The 16,479-nt window shown below is 41.2% G+C and overlaps 1 protein-coding gene and 1 pseudogene across 1 annotated transcript; one reads left to right on the top strand and one right to left on the bottom strand.

The window, feature by feature from the left end:
• Positions 1 to 584: 584 nt before the first annotated feature.
• On the top strand, positions 585 to 5,364 carry Apold1 (apolipoprotein L domain containing 1). Its single transcript, XM_013361384.4, has 2 exons — positions 585 to 798; positions 2,020 to 5,364. Exons 1-2 carry the CDS (start codon positions 796 to 798, stop codon positions 2,761 to 2,763), a joined length of 747 nt encoding a protein of 248 aa, XP_013216838.2. The 5' UTR covers positions 585 to 795; the 3' UTR covers positions 2,764 to 5,364.
• Positions 4,726 to 16,327, bottom strand: LOC101963538 (uncharacterized; annotated as a pseudogene).
• Positions 16,328 to 16,479: the final 152 nt, after the last annotated feature.

Genomic DNA, 16,479 nt, shown 5'->3' with positions numbered 1-16,479 from the left:
GCTTCACTAACCTATAGATAGAATCCACTCATTTAACTTTCACAAGAGCCACAAATGAAAACCAGGGAAGCCATATCTCCTCTGCGGTGGAAAGGGTATAATTAGCTCTGTGTACAGCTTAACCCTACTAATTTTTCTGACTCATTTGGCCTGCAGTGTGCCCTTTCTGAGACCTCCTATGTTCTCCACGGTTGGAGATGCCCAAAATCACACGCAGCCCTTCTGGCGGGCGTGGCCTTGCATTCTTAAGACTGGGTAGAGCTGGCTGTACAGCTCCAGGATCACATGTGTTGAGCCACTCACAGATGCACAATACTATTTGAAATATAGGCGTGGGCTCTGAGTGGCTATATCAGATCCACCCGTCTCTTTTCTTTTTAAAAATGATTTTGACCTCTCAAGAAATACTATAATTGGTCAGCCTGGGGTGCGTTTGAAAGCCTCCGCGATGGCGTCATTAGCTATTCTCAGGAGAGGAAAGGCAGGGTATCGCCCCTGGGAGGATGACAACACTTGTTTCAAGTTGGGGAAGAGCCTGTGGTTCTCTTCCTGCATTTGGGGGAAAGCGAACACACAATGTTCATTTCCTAAATACGGGATGTGCTGTGCTGGCAGGTCATTTTCCACCATGTCACATCCTTCTGGGTGAAGGCAGCAGGGGTCAGGGCAGGAAATGGCAAATTCTCAGAATGAGACAAAGCTTTCCCAGGGCGGCTATTGGTTCCCTGGAACTATAAAGCACACTCATCCAGAAACAGCTTCGGAATTTTCTTTCCTGGAGGCAGCCAGAAGTGAATGGTAAGTGGGGATTCTAGGATATTGTCTTGAGAAATGGCCTTTGGATGGTAATACAAGGGTTGTAGCCTTGTCCAATATGTATCAGGGAAGTCTTTTTCTTATTTCTTCTTTTTACCTGGAAACATCACTTGTAGGTTGACTTATGGAAGCCTGAAAGTAAAATTAAGGTTCAGGAGTCAGGAGATAAAGATGCTAAAGTAGGCTCTGTGAAGAATCAGCTGCATCTAGAACATGTCTCTGGTTCAATTTCCTCATCTTCTAGATGAGAGTAGTGATTTTTGTCCTGATATCTCACAGTTTTGAAATGCTTTCTTTTTGTGGCTTATTTGCCACTTTAAAGAAATCCCTGACGGAGAAGACTACAGTTGACATGAAGATGGGAATCTCTGGTAACTAGGAAGGATGTACTTTTACCCCAGGATGTTCAGTTTTCTCTTTATTAGTCACCTTCCACTGGCTTCAATTCAATTTGGTACTAGATAGGTAACCCTCAGTGAGTTGTCAAACAACGTTTCTGGCCACTTTATTTTTTCTAGTTTTCTTGATATTTTTCCTTAATTATATTAAAGTTCCCTTAATTTTTAAAAGGAATCTTTAAACACCTCAAGACATGGAGGTATTAGTTGGATGTGATATCTTAGGCTTGATTCAAAGATAAGAGCCTGGAAGATTAGCAAACCAAAGAGAGTTGCTTCAGGCAAGAATCTAACTTAGAAAAATCAATTTCTTAAATTTGAAAGACAATATACTTTTTGAGATTTTGGGTGACTTATCTTTTTTTACTTATCAGAGAAAGAGCTGGGGAAAATGGTATTGGAAAATTCCTAGGATCCAAGTCTTCATTTGATGAAAGGCTAAAATGTTATCTTTCAAACAGCAAAGGCCTCCGTTTGGGAGTAGCCTTCTACCCCCACCCACCCCTATTTAAATATTTAACAGTTGATGCAGTCCATCTTTAGCGTTCCCTGGGAGAGAAGCAGAAGATGGCATTATTCCTATTTGCGTATGCGGATATAGTGTCTGAGAACCAGTGTGACTTGTTCCAGATCCCTGAACTTTGAGAACTTGACACATGACCCATTGGAAATGGACCGGTTTCACCTAGGGTGGCAATAGCGGGTGTATTTAATTTTTGACGACTCTCACTTAGGTGAGGGAAGCACAGGTTGAGTAGCGGCAGGCACCGAGGCTCCAGGTAATTGCTTTTCTGTGTCCCCTCAGGGCATGGAGCGGCCTGCGGCCTGGGAGCCGCAAGGTGCGGATTCGCTGCGTCGCTTCCAAGGGCTGTTGCTGGATCGCCGCGGCCAGCTCCACGGCCAGGTGCTGCGCCTGCGCGAGGTGGCCCGGCGCCTAGAGCGCCTCCGCCGGCGATCCCTGGCCGCCAATGTGGCTGGCTGCTCACTGAGCGCCGCGGGCGCAGTCGCTGCCATCGTGGGGCTTTCGCTCAGCCCTGTCACCCTGGGTGCCTCGCTTCTTGCGTCGGCTGTGGGACTAGGGGTGGCCACCGCCGGAGGGGCGGTCACCATCACGTCCGACCTCTCCCTGATCTTCTGTAACTCCCGGGAGGTGCGGAGGGTGCAGGAGATCGCGGCCACCTGCCAGGACCAGATGCGTGAGATCCTGAGTTGCCTGGAGTTCTTCTGCCGCTGGCAGGGCCGCGGGGACCGCCAGCTGCTGCAGAGCGGGAGGAACGCCTCCATGGCCCTGTACAACTCTGTCTACTTCATCGTCTTCTTTGGCTCACGTGGCTTCCTCATCCCCAGGCGCGCGGAGGGGGCCACCAAGGTTAGCCAGGCGGTTCTGAAGGCCAAGATTCAGAAACTGGCGGAGAGCCTGGAGTCCTGCACCGGGGCTCTGGACGAACTTAGTGAGCAGCTGGAGTCCCGGGTCCAACTCTGCACCAAATCCAGCCGTGGCCACGACCTCAGGATCTCTGCTGACCAGCCCGCAGGGTTGTTTTTCTGAGAACATCCTTTCCCCCTAATGACCTCGGCCTGAAACTACTCCCATGGGATGCTCCAGAAAAACACCACTTTGGGCTAAGAACTGAGTGCAAAGAATGTGAAAGTGGGTGGGTGCTCACAGCCCTTTTCCCATCACTGACATGCAGCCTGGGCTTGCATATTAGGAACTTCTCACTCGTGTGATTCTAATGGAGTTTGTGACCTGAAAACTCTTTTTCCTTTATCAAGAACCTTTTAGACCTCACATAGCTGTGCAGATACACCTGTTTTAGAGTTATTTCTAGTGGTAGGGGCGGGTCCCCGACCCCGCCCTGATGATTTGAGCTGGGGCTGGAGAGGGTGCCACCCTCTGGTTTCTCTCCAAATCTCACTAGGCTTTGAGGTCCTCAAAATGCCTGTGAGAGGAGACACTTGCTTTAAAATCTCTCTTCAGGAGTTTCTGATAAAAAGAACTCCAGAATCCTGTTTGGGACCCAGAGAGGGCCAGGAGCTGACATGCCCTCTTCTTCCTGCCCCCGCCCACAAAGTGTGGTCCCAGGACTGGCTCATTAGTACCATCCAGGAACTTGCTGGGATCACCTAGTAAGTTCTTGTACTCGATCCCAGATTTAAGGAAGCATAAAGTCCGAATGTGGGGCCCAGCAACTTGTGTTTAACAAGCCCGCAGATGATTCTGATGTACACTAAGCCTTGAAAACCACTGCAACAAATGTCAATTTATGGTCCCTTCAATGAGACTTTTCAAAGTCTCACGGCCTCTCTAGGGGCTCCTTGGTCTTCAGAGTCATTCATGGAAAGGCAAAGACTGTCCTAGAAGCAAAAGAAAGAATGTATGTGCGAGCAAGCCTGCTGGTCAACCCATCCTGGGGAAATTTTCCACAAGAACTAAGGGATGTAGCTCAATAAGTCCATAAGAGGGCAGTGTCGCCCACTCATTATAGAAACTGGTACAGAAAGGAATGTGAATTTACCAGAAACAGATATTTCCTTATTATTTTATCTGAGAACTCCAGACTACAAGTATTTATTTATTTTAAGTTTGCTATTTAATAACTGTTTATTATTTTCATTTAATTTTATTTACTCACCGTAAAGCATGTTTCTGAATGGAAGACTACTGAGACTTTTTTTATTTTATTTTTTAACTGAGGCTTTTTTTTTTTTTAAGAAATGAAGTTGAGTTTGATTTTCTAAGGGGTCTTTCTTATTCAGAGGGATTTTTTTCCCCTCTAGTGTTTTAAGTAATTTTTAAAAATAAATGTGGGGAGTTCTGAACAGAGGGACCAGGAGCTGATTTTAAGCTTGTATATGATGGAGGCTTGAATTGTGGGATATATAAATGATGAAGCATATTTATCCTGAAGGTACTTTGCCAGAAGATAACACTTGACCTGGAAAAAGAACTTATATAGTTTAGGAATTTTTTTAAAAAATTCAAGGAAATTGAAAGAAGTACTTAGTCGTTGGAAATGTGATGTCCTATGAAGTTATGTATTATGGGTGATAGACAAAATAGTTTGTGTTAGGTTGTTACGGTGATGTGTCACATTTTGACTTTGGAGACTGTAAGAAACCTGTTAGTTGTGTCTAAGAAAATACTTTTCATTTCTTCAATTTCCATTCCTACAATTGTAATGTTGAAAAATAAGTTGGAAAGTCTTCAGGGTTACATACAAAAAACTTGGCTGTATTATTCAATATGCTATAAATTTATCTAGCCTACACCCATGCTTCCCAATGATGACAGTGTGTCTGAGGAATTATAATTTTAGCAGTAGGGGGAAGGTTTTGCCTCCCTTCTAAGTTGCAGTTGGTCTATGTCCTGGTTTATTATGAAATTAATATTGTCTTTTTTTAAAAAAAATAGTGTAATTTCCCAGACTGCCTTGCATAGATGCTAGCACGGTAGATCACCAGAATGTACTTCAAATTGCTGTTGTGTTAAATCATAAAGGTATAGCTATCATTTATTGATGCTTAAACTTGAATTATATTCTTCCAGTGTCTGAACTGTTCCCTAGAAATAAATGGGCAATTTTGAAAGCAGCAGCAATAGTAGTGACAAACTTTTTTTTTATCATTTGGGTATTTTAGTATACCAAAGTTATAAACTTCTGGAGTTATTACTTTATTTTAGTGACCAACTTTATATCTTTGGAAATGTGTCTGCTTTTGAACAATAGTTACACATAGTAGAAATTCAATAAATGCATCTGAATAATTTAATTAACTGGCTGTATTAATAGGAATTTGTTGATAATGAAATATCATCTATCATATTATTTGTCTGATATAAAGATTGGAACCTCTACCAGTGTTTAATCAATTTCAGCTAAATTGATCCTAGGAAAAAATATTTCTTTCTTTCATGGGAATGTGAATAAGGCTTTTCCTTAAGGTCTTCATTCTATAAACAAACAGGTTGCAATGGTATGTTGTAAAGGGAAGGGAAAGGTGTATTTAGATTATAAGTACTACACAAAAATGTCAGGGTTTGAAAATGCATGTGTTTGTACTAAATGTTTAAGGGCTTCCCTTTTTTGTTTCTTGGGTTTACAATCATTTGGATTATTTTATTTCACAATAAAAGATATTCATGTGGTTCTGTGTTTCAAAGATTCATATATTCGATGCCATATTCTGTTCCATTAAAAAAACAATCCTTAGCAAATATTTTGATTCTAATTGCTTTGATGCACTTACCTGAAGACACTTGTCATTTCCAATATGGTAAATGTTGAAGTCAAAATTATTTACTGGAATAAAAATTAGAAAGATGACTGGAATAAAATCAGTCAGCTTGATATATTTCTCATTCAATAGCTTGGTGTGAAAAGAAAATAGAGGGAATTGAGACACTGAGATAAAGACATTGTCCAGAGATAAATGAGGATTCAGTAAATGTAGGGACTTTGGAATTTATTTTTTTCCCACTGTAGCAAAATCAATCCTTTTTTTTTTTTTTAGGTGATGATAGGATTTAGTGGTAATCTATAGCTAAGCACATAAGCACAACTAGAATTTTCTTTCTTTCTTTTTTTTAGACCTTTTTCTTTATTGAAATAAATTGCTCATACCCTACACTTTTTGATCTTTCTATAATAACTTATAGTTCTATGTTTTCTTGAGTACGGATTAGTAACTTTGAAAAAAGGGAAGATATTCAATCATTTTCACTTAGAATATCAAATATTCAGTATGAAACTCTATGAATCATTTTTTAAAAAGTAATCAATTCATATACAGAAATTCCCTGGTTATCTAGAAAGCAGACTTCAAGCACTTTCGAAGCCTTTGAGCATAATTACAAACTGGGAATTAAATGAAAAGAAAACTAATTAACCAAATTAGCTTCATAAACCCCAAACCCTAGAGAGAGGTAGATAGGAAGGGGAAGGGGGGCATTTCAAAGATTCAATAAAACTACATTCTTCTCTATTAAAAACAAATAATCTTTAGCAAATCTGGCAGTATATCTCAGTAGTAGAGCTCTTGCTTAGCATAAATGAGGCCCTGGATTCAATTCCAAGCACCAGAAAAAGAAAAAAATCCTTAGGAAACATTCTAATCCTAACTGCTTCAAGGCACTTCCCCTAAGATCACTATCACTTTCAATATGGTATATGTCAAAGTCAAAAGGCAAAAGTATCCTTAGAGAGGCAAAACTTTGCCTGAAATCTTGCAAGTCACTGTTCTTAATGGTGCAAGGCTGGCTGGGAAATGTAGTATTTTTAGGAGAGAATAGTGCTGTCTCCAAAATGTGTAGGATTCTGTTGGTAAGGAAGGAAAGGAGGGTAGTTATTGGGGAAGCGGTGCAGCATTCCAGTCAAAGAGCCCATCATGGTTGCTGGCAAGCAGTTGGGGACTACTCTGACAGTGACCTCACTCTGACTGCCAGCCTCGGCATCTGTACCTTGGAAACAATCCTGGGTCTGGACGTTGTGCTTTTCTTGATTGTACAACCAGAAAGAGCAGGTCACTGTTTGCTAAGGTGTTGGCAAGCTGGAATCCTATCTTTGCTGAAACATGGGATTCCTGTAATAACAAATGTCCTTTCCTTTAATTGAAGTAAATCTCCTGTTGAGTTGGCAGGAGGTTGAAATGTTACTTTTTGTTCCTAGCAAACTCATAAGAAGGAAAGTAAACCCTGCTTTGATCTGGAACAGGACAGAGTGAGCCCTGAGATCTGGAAACAATCTCTCAGCAACCAGGGCATTTCAGGAGAAGGGAAATGGTGCTGATAAAGCGAGACCCATCTGGGGGCCAGGCATGCATATTAGGGGTCCTCAGCACAACCACAGCTGACTGGCATTAACACTGGGGTGTAAAGAGAATGGCCTTGAGTATGGTCTTGCCTATGTGGAAGAAGATTGTCTATATGAAGCTACATCTGCAGAATACGATGTTTAATCCCATTTTGTATTTCCAATGTAACCCCCCCCCCCAGTGGGAATGCAAACAAGCTTTAGCCAAGGGTCATGGTCATGGTTTCTGCCTTCCTTACACACAGGAGTAGTCAAATCCTGGTTGGGTACAGTTGCCATATTTACCGGAATAGCTGTAATTGAGAGAAGTTTTTTACGTAGATGGAGTAGGGAGAAAAATGATATCTCAAATCTTTCTTTCAGTGAAAACTTCTTTTTCTAGGCTCCCTGGTTGACATGCAGGCTTTTGCTTCTGCCCTCATCTTATTACTGAAACTGCACACTCAACAATGTCATGTAAGAACAATTAATTTTTTAAGTGCTTAAATAAAATTACATTTAGATTATATAGAAAATAAATGTGGGATGTTTAATGATGATGATAATAATAATAGCTAATTTTTTAAAAAATATTTTTTAGTTGTCGTTGGACCTTTAATTTATTTACTTATATGTGGTGCCAAGAACTGAATCTAGTGCCTCACACATGCTAGGCAAGCGCTCCTCCACTGAGCTACAACCCCAGCCCAATAGCTAATCTTTATTTAAAAAAAAATTTTTTTAGTTGTAGTTGGACATGATACCTTTATTTTATTTATTCATTTATTTTTTATGTGGTGCTAAGGATTAAACCCAGCGCCTTGCATGTGCTAGGTGAGCACTCTACCGCTGAGCCCCAACCCCAGCCCCTCATTCTGTGGTTTAATGAGAAAAAAAATGATGTAGTCTAGGAGCTTTTAAAGGGCTGAGTCAGAAAGGAAAGGAGCAAGGGAGGTGGTGAGGGAAACTCTGGGAGAGGGAAGAGGGTAGAAAGCAAAAAGAGAAAAGTAGGAATAAGCAGGGTCAGGTCTTTACCAGGTGAATGTCTCCTAAAGAGAAGAAATCGACCATCAAATACCATAAAAGCAAACAAGAGTAGAGGAAGGGCAATTATACACTGAACCTGATATCTTGCCTCTACAGGCTCTGGAATATGTGGAGCTGGCATAAAAACCCAAGCAGAACCCTAGACCAGTAATAACTCCTTTGCTGTAGCTATTGTGTTTTGTAGTCAACTCACAAATTTATGGTGTTGGCAATGAACTTCCCGATCTCTGAAAGTTTCCCTCCTCAGAGTACCTTCTTTATAAAGAGGGGGAAGACTTTGGAATTATCTGGGGTACCATTTTCCACCGCTCCAGTCTGGCCTGCTGTCTAAGCTTTCTTATCAAGCTGGTAATCCATTTTTACTTGTGAGCATAAGAGGACACCATTTCCCTTGGTGTGCAGGAGATATTAAGAGAGAGAGTTTTCCTTTGGTGGTCCACAGTCAAGTTGGACCTTGTCCTCACTACTGCCTTCTTTTATGGCAAACTATTGGATTTCTCTCTTCCTCAGGAAGAGTAATCATGGCCCAGGGTAATGAACTATCTCTAGAAGCTCAATTTAGTCTTCTTGTTGGTGTTAGGGATTGGGTCCAGGGTCTTGCACCTACTAAGCTACTCTACCTCTGTGCTCATCCCCAACCCAGTGTACTTCTTTTACACACAAGCACATGATCTTCCCACATCACAACTGCTGCTTTACCTTCTCCTCTTCTTCATCCCTTCCCGATATACATAACACACCCGTGTATATACAGATTATTCATTCATTCCACAAAATACTTATTGAATGCCTATTGTATCCTAGGCACTTTTCTAGGTACTGAGCATAGTGAACAAATGAGTCAAATATCCCTATTATCATGGAGTTTGCATTCCAGTGATGGCAAGGAATGCAAACATAAATAAAGAAGTAAATATTTAGCTTGGGAGATGGTGTGTATTTGTCTCCTATTGTTGCTATAAAAAGCCACCATGAAATTAGTGACTTAAAACAACACAAAAGTGGGTTGGGATTGTGGCTCAGCAGTAGAGCACTCCCCTAGTGCGTGTGAGTCCCTGGGTTTGATCCTCAGTACCACATAAAAATAAATAAATAAACAACCAAAGGTATAAAAAAACAAAAACAAAAACACAAAAGTAGCTGGGCAAGGTGGTACACGCCTATGATCCCAGTGGTTTTTTGAGACAGAAAATGCCCTCTGTATTTAAAGATCAGAAGCTCAGCATGGCTAAAATCAAATGGGTGAGAGGCAGCGAGGTGGAAGATGGGGTCAGAGGTGCTGGAGCCAGACTCTGTAGGGCTTTACAGTCTGTTGTAAGGACCTTGGCTTGTACTCTAAATGAGAGGGGAAGTCATTGGAAGATTTAGCAGAGAATAATATGATCAAACTTCTGCTTTCAAAGTAATCATATTCCAGAGATATGATAAGGGTATAGATTGGATACAGGAGGCAAGACAAAGAGGGGAGTTTGGCTTGGGTAATTTGGAAGGATGCTGCTGCTATTTGCTAACACAGGGAGAACTGGGGGAGGAATGAGTTGGAGGAGGGATGGAAATAGTTCACTTTTACAGACATTAAGTTTGAGACACCTGATACATTCAAGAAGAAAGTTCCAGCAAACAGATGAGTATATGCAGTTGGAGCTCAAGGACAGAGTTAGAAGGGAATGATACATGAGGTCCTGAGGAATGGGCGGTATTGGGAAATCACAACACTTGTTATGATCCCTAATGAGTAGAAATAGGTTCAGGACTCGGCCATGGGAATAGAGTGGAGAGGGTGGAAGCGAGGAAGAACTAGCCAGGAATACTGAGAGGGAGTAGCCAGAAAGGCAGGAGAAAATCCGGGAGTGTGTGGTGTGTTGGAAAACAAGGGAAATGGATCTTTCAAAGAGAAGGCGGGAATTAGGCATTGTTTTCACAGCGTGGAGGTCCTTAAGAAAAACTTCATGGGAAATAGTGGGGGCAGAGCCTCCTGGAAGTACTTTCTTTCTTGTTTTCTTTTCTAATATTTACTTTTTAGTTGTAGTTGGACACAATACCTTTATTTTATTTTATTTTATTTTATTATGTGGTGCTGAGAATGAAACCCAGGGCCTCACCGTGCTAGGTGAACACTCTACTGCTGAGCTACTACCCCAACCCCTGGAAGTACTTTCAAGAGACAGGAATTGCTGGGCATGGTGGGGTACACCTGTAATCCCAGTGGCTTGGACAGTTTAGGCAGGAAGATTTGGAGTTCAAAGCCACCCTCAGGAATTTAATGAGACCTTTTCTCAAAATAAAAAATAAAAAGGGCTGAGGATGTGGCTCAGTGGTTAAACACCTCTGGGTTCAATTCCTGGTACAAAGAAAAAAAATGAGGGGGGAATTGGCAGCGCTCATGTAGACAACTCTTTTGAAGAGTTTTGCTGTCAAGGTGAGCAGCAAAGTAAGCAGTAGCTACAGAGGGATGTGGAGACACTAGTAATGTTTTATAAGATGGGAAGAAATAATATGTGTGTGTGTGTGTGTGTGTGCCGCGCGCGCTATAGGAATTGATTATGGAGAGAGGGAAAAACTGAGGATGCAGGAAAGAAAATAGAGGCTTTAGAGTGTCCTAGAAAAGGAAGGCGAGGGGGGGGGGCGGGAAGATTTAGCCCAGGCCCCTAAGGGCAGGGGTCAGCACATCTTCTGGAACAGGTAGGTGGTAAGATTGATGGTGGGAACCTGTGGAAGTTCTTTTAATTTTTCACTAAAAGGGAAATCAAGTTCATTAGCTGAGAGTAACACGGGAGCGGGGGCACTGGATGGGGGTTGTGTAAGAGTTGGGGAGAGGACCAATTAAGGAAATGCGTGGGTTCACCAGGGAGCAGGAAGGGCCACATACAGAGCAGCAGTGGTGAGGGGGTTTTAATAACATGTAAGGGGGCACCATAGGGTCCCCCCTATCTTAGGAGCTCTGTTGGAGTTCTTAGATGCAAACGACAGAAGCTCTTCCAGCTAGTTAAGCAGACAAGGAAGCTTACAGAATCGTTAAGAAGATGAAAATCAGGTTGGGGGGCAATGTAGCCAGGAAGAACCCAAACAGTGTCTGAGATCCACCAGAACCCCCCATGGCTGCTGTGGTCAGACACCTCCTACAGCACATCCTGCACAGGCTCTGGACTCAGGACCTTTGCAATGCTGCCCTTTCAAATGGACACCTCCGCCAGTGCCAGCACCCACTCCCTGCATTGTTCTTTTCTGAGCTCAGCTGGCACACGGGTGTGTCTGCTTGGGAGAGAACAAGTCTAGTGTCAGTGAAGAGTGCTAGGGAGGAAGGGAGAGTGAGTTCCTGGTTTCTACTTCAAGGGCTTGGACTCATCATGGGAGAAGTTTGGCAATAACTGGAAAACTCTTCAAGAGATACTGAGCTCTCACCAAGCATGAGGAATACGGGCAATAGCAGGAAAAGCAGTTGATGTTGTATTTGTTTATTTGTTCCAAACATTTGACATCAATCTTATTATGCTGAAATTCGCATGCTTCTATTTTAAAGCTGCTGTGTCTCACACTTAGTATTTCATGGTGGCAGCAGTATGTGGGTTGCCAAGGAATTTCATAAACACCTCCATTTCTAGTAATTTGTTTTTTAAAAGATTGTGCATGCCTTAAAGTAAAAAAATCCCACTTGTATGCGAGGAATCTGAAACAACCAGGAAATGAGTCAAAGCTGGCTTTTCCTTTATTACTCACCCCACTGATCTTGAAACACTGACTGCCCTTTGTGGCTTTCTACTTAAGGATTATACCATAAATTTGAGTTTCCTGCTTGTCTTTTGACTTTAGGTTAAACCCATTCCTTATATATTTTATGTATATCTTAGTATATCATTTATCTTTTTCACTGTAATTTTCATTCTGAAACACCAGATTTATGGGGTACTAAGTATAAAAATATTTCCTTCTAAAGACTCAAGGATGGAGCTGGGCACGATGGCACATGCCTGTGATCCTAGAGACTCAGGAGGCTGAGGCAGAAGGATTGCAAGTTTGAGGCCAGCCTTAGCAACTTAGTGAGGCCCTAAGCAACTTAGCAAGACCCTTTCTCAAAAAAAAAAAAAAAAAAAGAGGGGGGGGGACGGGGGAACTGGAGATATGGCTCAGTGGTTAAGCACTCCTGGTTACCCTCCCCCAACCAAAAAAAAAAAAAAAAAAGATCCAAAGATGGAGTGGACTGAGAAGTTCTGGAGGACAAATGGCAGGCTTTAGAGAAATTGACTTATTGCCATATTGCCACCGCAGCCATGCTGAACTGTCCTGAGCCCCACTATTGGATGATGTTCCCTACCTGAATAGCTGAAGCCTTATTCAATAACCACACTCCTAACTTGTTTTTCCACCCCCCTCCCCAATTTCAGAACCTCTCTGTAATCCATATTACAATAAGTAAATAGGCTATGGGGATTTATTCATGGTAAGTGCACTCACAGTAGACTCATTTACAAACTGGCCCCAAATACCCATTGGACAAGTATTTACTAAATGCCTACTCTGTGCTAGGCACTGGGGATTGCTCTTATAGTGCTCACTGTCTGGTGGGAAGTCACACAATAATAAAGTTCACTATAGACTGTGGTGGTAGTGATGAAGGAGAAATAGAGGGACTCAATTTTGCCTGAAAAGTCGGTAAGACTCACTGATGTGGAGTTTGGAGAAAAGGAAATGGTGAGAAGAAGAGTGAGGAGCAAACGTTGGGAAGAAATACAAGTGCGAAAGTTATAGTGTTCAGTGAAAGATAAGGCCACATGGACACTCAAAAGGAATTTATCCACAGAGGAGACACCCTTTAGAGTATGCACACTAGGTAAGAGATAAACTGGTTGAAGCCAATTAAAATATTTAAGGGACTATTACTAGTATTTCTATTTCCTTTTTCCATACTAGGAACAGCATGATGACGATGCAGTGCCACCAATCTAGCATAGGACAGCGGTAGGATAGTGGGCTCTGGAGCCAGATTGCCTGTTTCAAGTTGTGGTTCCCACGATAAACATTATCCTCTGACCTTGACCTTTCTTTTCCACTCTCTGCCTATTTGCCCCTCCTCTATTGTTTTCTAGCTATGTTAATCATTCTATCACTTCCCTACTTGCTCAACCCAGAAACCTCCGAATCACTGACCCATTTTTGGCCTTCATCTTCCATGTTAAATCAATCATGAGGATTTATCTAACATCTGCATACCCTTTAACTGTCCATTTTTCTCCAATCCCTCTGTCCCCAGTCTGGCACCAAATGCCATCATCCTTTGCATGAATAGCTGCTGATATCCCTGCATCCTGCTCCTGTATCCAATCCATTCTTCACTACAATTGAGTGCTCTTTCCAAAATGCATCTCTGTTGATATCTCTTCAGTGGCTTCTCATTGTCTTTAGAATAAAGTCCTAAATTTCCAGATCCTTAACCTGACCTATAAGGTCCTGGATATCCAGGTCCTTAACTGTACAACTACCAACTTTATCTTAAATCACCATTTTATTTATTCATTTGATACTGGGAATTGAATCTAGGAGTGCTCTACCACTGAGTCATATCTCCAATCCTTTTACTTTTTTAAATTTTACGACAGGGTCTCACTAAATTGCCTAGGCTGGCAACCATTATATAATTTCTATACTTTTCACTTGATTTTTTCCAGTGCAGGATCTAACCCGGAAGGTTCTCTCTGCCAGTAGAGACTCCCCCCCACACCCCACACAGCTATCAAGAGCTGCCCAACATTTGGGTCTCCCTTTAGAATCACTGGAACATGATTGTGACTCACAAGAAAAGGTTAGGTCATCCCATCATGCATTGCTTTAGTACCCTGCTTTCTCTTAGGTTCCTGTTATTTCACTTGTGGTTGCTTTTTCACATCTGCCTGCCCCAGTTGATTTTGAGGATTTATTTATACATATTCATTTATTTCCTCATTACTTATATTTATTAATTTTTAAATAGGCTGCCTCCCCCATGGAAGCATAGGTTCCATGTTTACTGCTGTATCCCTAATGTCTGGCCCAGGACCTGACATAGTGTTTAAGAATGTTTGTTGAATAAATAAATAAAGGTTTACTTTAAAAACAAACAAACAAACAATCTTTTCAAATTAAAAATAAATCAACAAATAACAGGGGCTTGTCTTTTCCCCCCAAAATTAATTAGTTCTGTAACTAAACAATTTGTAGCTAGCTGTGGTGGTGTATGCCTGTAATCCCAGCAGCTTGGAAGGCTGAGGCAGGAGGATCGAAAATTCAAAGCCAGCCTCAGCAACTTAGTGAGGGCTTAATCGAAGAGATGCTGTCTCAAAATAAAAAATAAAAAGGGTTGGGGTGTGGCTCAGTGGTAAAGTGTCTCTGGATTCAATCCCTAGGCCTCCCCCCGTATCCCCGCCCCCCACCCAAAAAAAACCCACCCAATTTGTACTTCAACCTTTTTTTCTAGATTCCTATCCTTTCTACCCCCATGATTACTTCAACTATGTCCTTTCTTCATTTGAACATCTGTTCATAACAGATTATAACTCATAAGATCAAAAAGAATTTCCTGACCATATTTGCATAGATTTCTCTTTTGAAAATACTTTTTAGTTGTAGATGGACATAACAACTTTATTTTAATTAATTAGTTAATAATTTAATTAATTATTGGGTGCTGAGGATCAAATCCAGTGACTCATACATGCTAGGTAAGAGCTTTACACTGAGCCACAGCCCCAACCCCTCGCATAGATTTCTTATTGAATAGTGAACACTTTGTTATAAGTGAGCTTTCTCTAAAATAAACTAGGTATGAAACTTCTGGGAGGATTTTGTGCAGAAACTAATAACAGTTTTTTTATACAAATATTTTTTATTTTAATGAAGATGGTACAAACAATGTCCATTTAAAATCCATATCCCAGACCAAAAGTACAAATGAAATCAAAGGAGCAATGTTCTGTTGTTTTCATGAATAATTTTATTATTAATAATAAATTCTTCATGAATAATTTTATTAACTGCTAATGAAAATTAGAACTTTTCTGGGATTTTCAAGATTTTTTGTTGTTGTTAAGTCTTATAATGCTTTCTCTGCAATGAAGCCATCTTTGGAGTTAGTTGTTAATTCTCACCTTCTCTGTCATTTTGGCTCCAAAGCTGACATTGCTCCTCCTTTGGTCCAGATACTCAGATTTTAAAAGTAGCATCAAATTAAGAAAAGGTCAATTTCCCACAGTTCAGTTCTCTGAAAAGCTCCCATCTCCCACTGGAAAGTCACAGTCCAGGAGAAATTCGAATGCATGCTGGAACTTTAAGGCCTAGTGGAAAGTCAGTGTAGAGACTCACCTTGGTAGATCTGATTTACCACTATGAGCCTGAAAATGCACAGTCCTGAAAAAGATGGTCTCTCTGTGCACACCTGTAACTTAGGAAGGAAAGGGCAACATGAGTTTTGGTAATCAAAACTTAGCTCTGAAAACAAATGATAATGAATAACGAGCACTAGAATTCAAATGACCAGATGTTGGAAAAAGATGGGTGTCAGTTTTCAATTCCATTTTGAATACCTCGTTAGAAAAGAACTATTTTAAAAAATAAAAATTGAAGGAAAAGGAAAAAAATAAAGAGTATCTAAACTGACAACTTTCCCTTATTTGTTCCTGATAAACTTCAATCACATTTTCCTCCACTTCCAGTTTTTTTTTTTTTTTTTTTTTTAGTATGATTATCAGCAATTCTCTGATCTTCAAAGAGAAACCTGAGTGAATTCATTGGAACCTCCTGTCTTTGATAGTATGGTTCTTTGAGTTTCTTGAGATGTGTTGTCATTTCACTTTGAAGTGATCTCACTGCAATCATGTATATTGACTTTGAGTCTAAATATATTCTCCTTTCTTATCCCTCAAATCCTCAGTTGAAGGTTTTGTCCCCTGGTCAGACATGGTGACAGTGGCTTCAACTGGGAGTCTCTGCACAGCAGCAGATTCATGTAGGCAGAATCTTGCTTCAGGGTTTACAATAATAATGAATTCTTGTTTGAGTCCACCACAGAACTTTTGACTGTAAGTTGGGAGCTCCTTTTTTCTTTTGACCCAGAAGTCACCAGGGGACTCACAGGCTCTTACCTGACAGCAGCTGAGTGTCACTGGTCTGTCCCAGGTTTCACCTACATTTCTCACACCCTCCCTTTCTTCATCAAGCATGGTAAACCCAATGGCTTGAGTCCATGGTACAGTAGTCCCTCCTTATCTGTGGTTTTGCTTTCTAGGTTTCAGTTACCAGTGGTTAACTGCGTCCCCCATATATTAAATGAAACATTCCAGAAATAAGCAATTTACAGCTTTTAAATTGTGTGCCATTTCGATTAGCATGATAAACTCTCATGCTGTCCTACTCTGTCCTACCTGGGATGTGAATTATCCCCTTTTCTGGTATATCCA

The sequence above is a fragment of the Ictidomys tridecemlineatus genome, chromosome 6 (genome assembly GCF_052094955.1).
Source record: "Ictidomys tridecemlineatus isolate mIctTri1 chromosome 6, mIctTri1.hap1, whole genome shotgun sequence".
Lineage (NCBI taxonomy): Eukaryota > Metazoa > Chordata > Mammalia > Rodentia > Sciuridae > Ictidomys > Ictidomys tridecemlineatus.
This window is presented reverse-complemented; position numbering and strand designations above follow the sequence as displayed.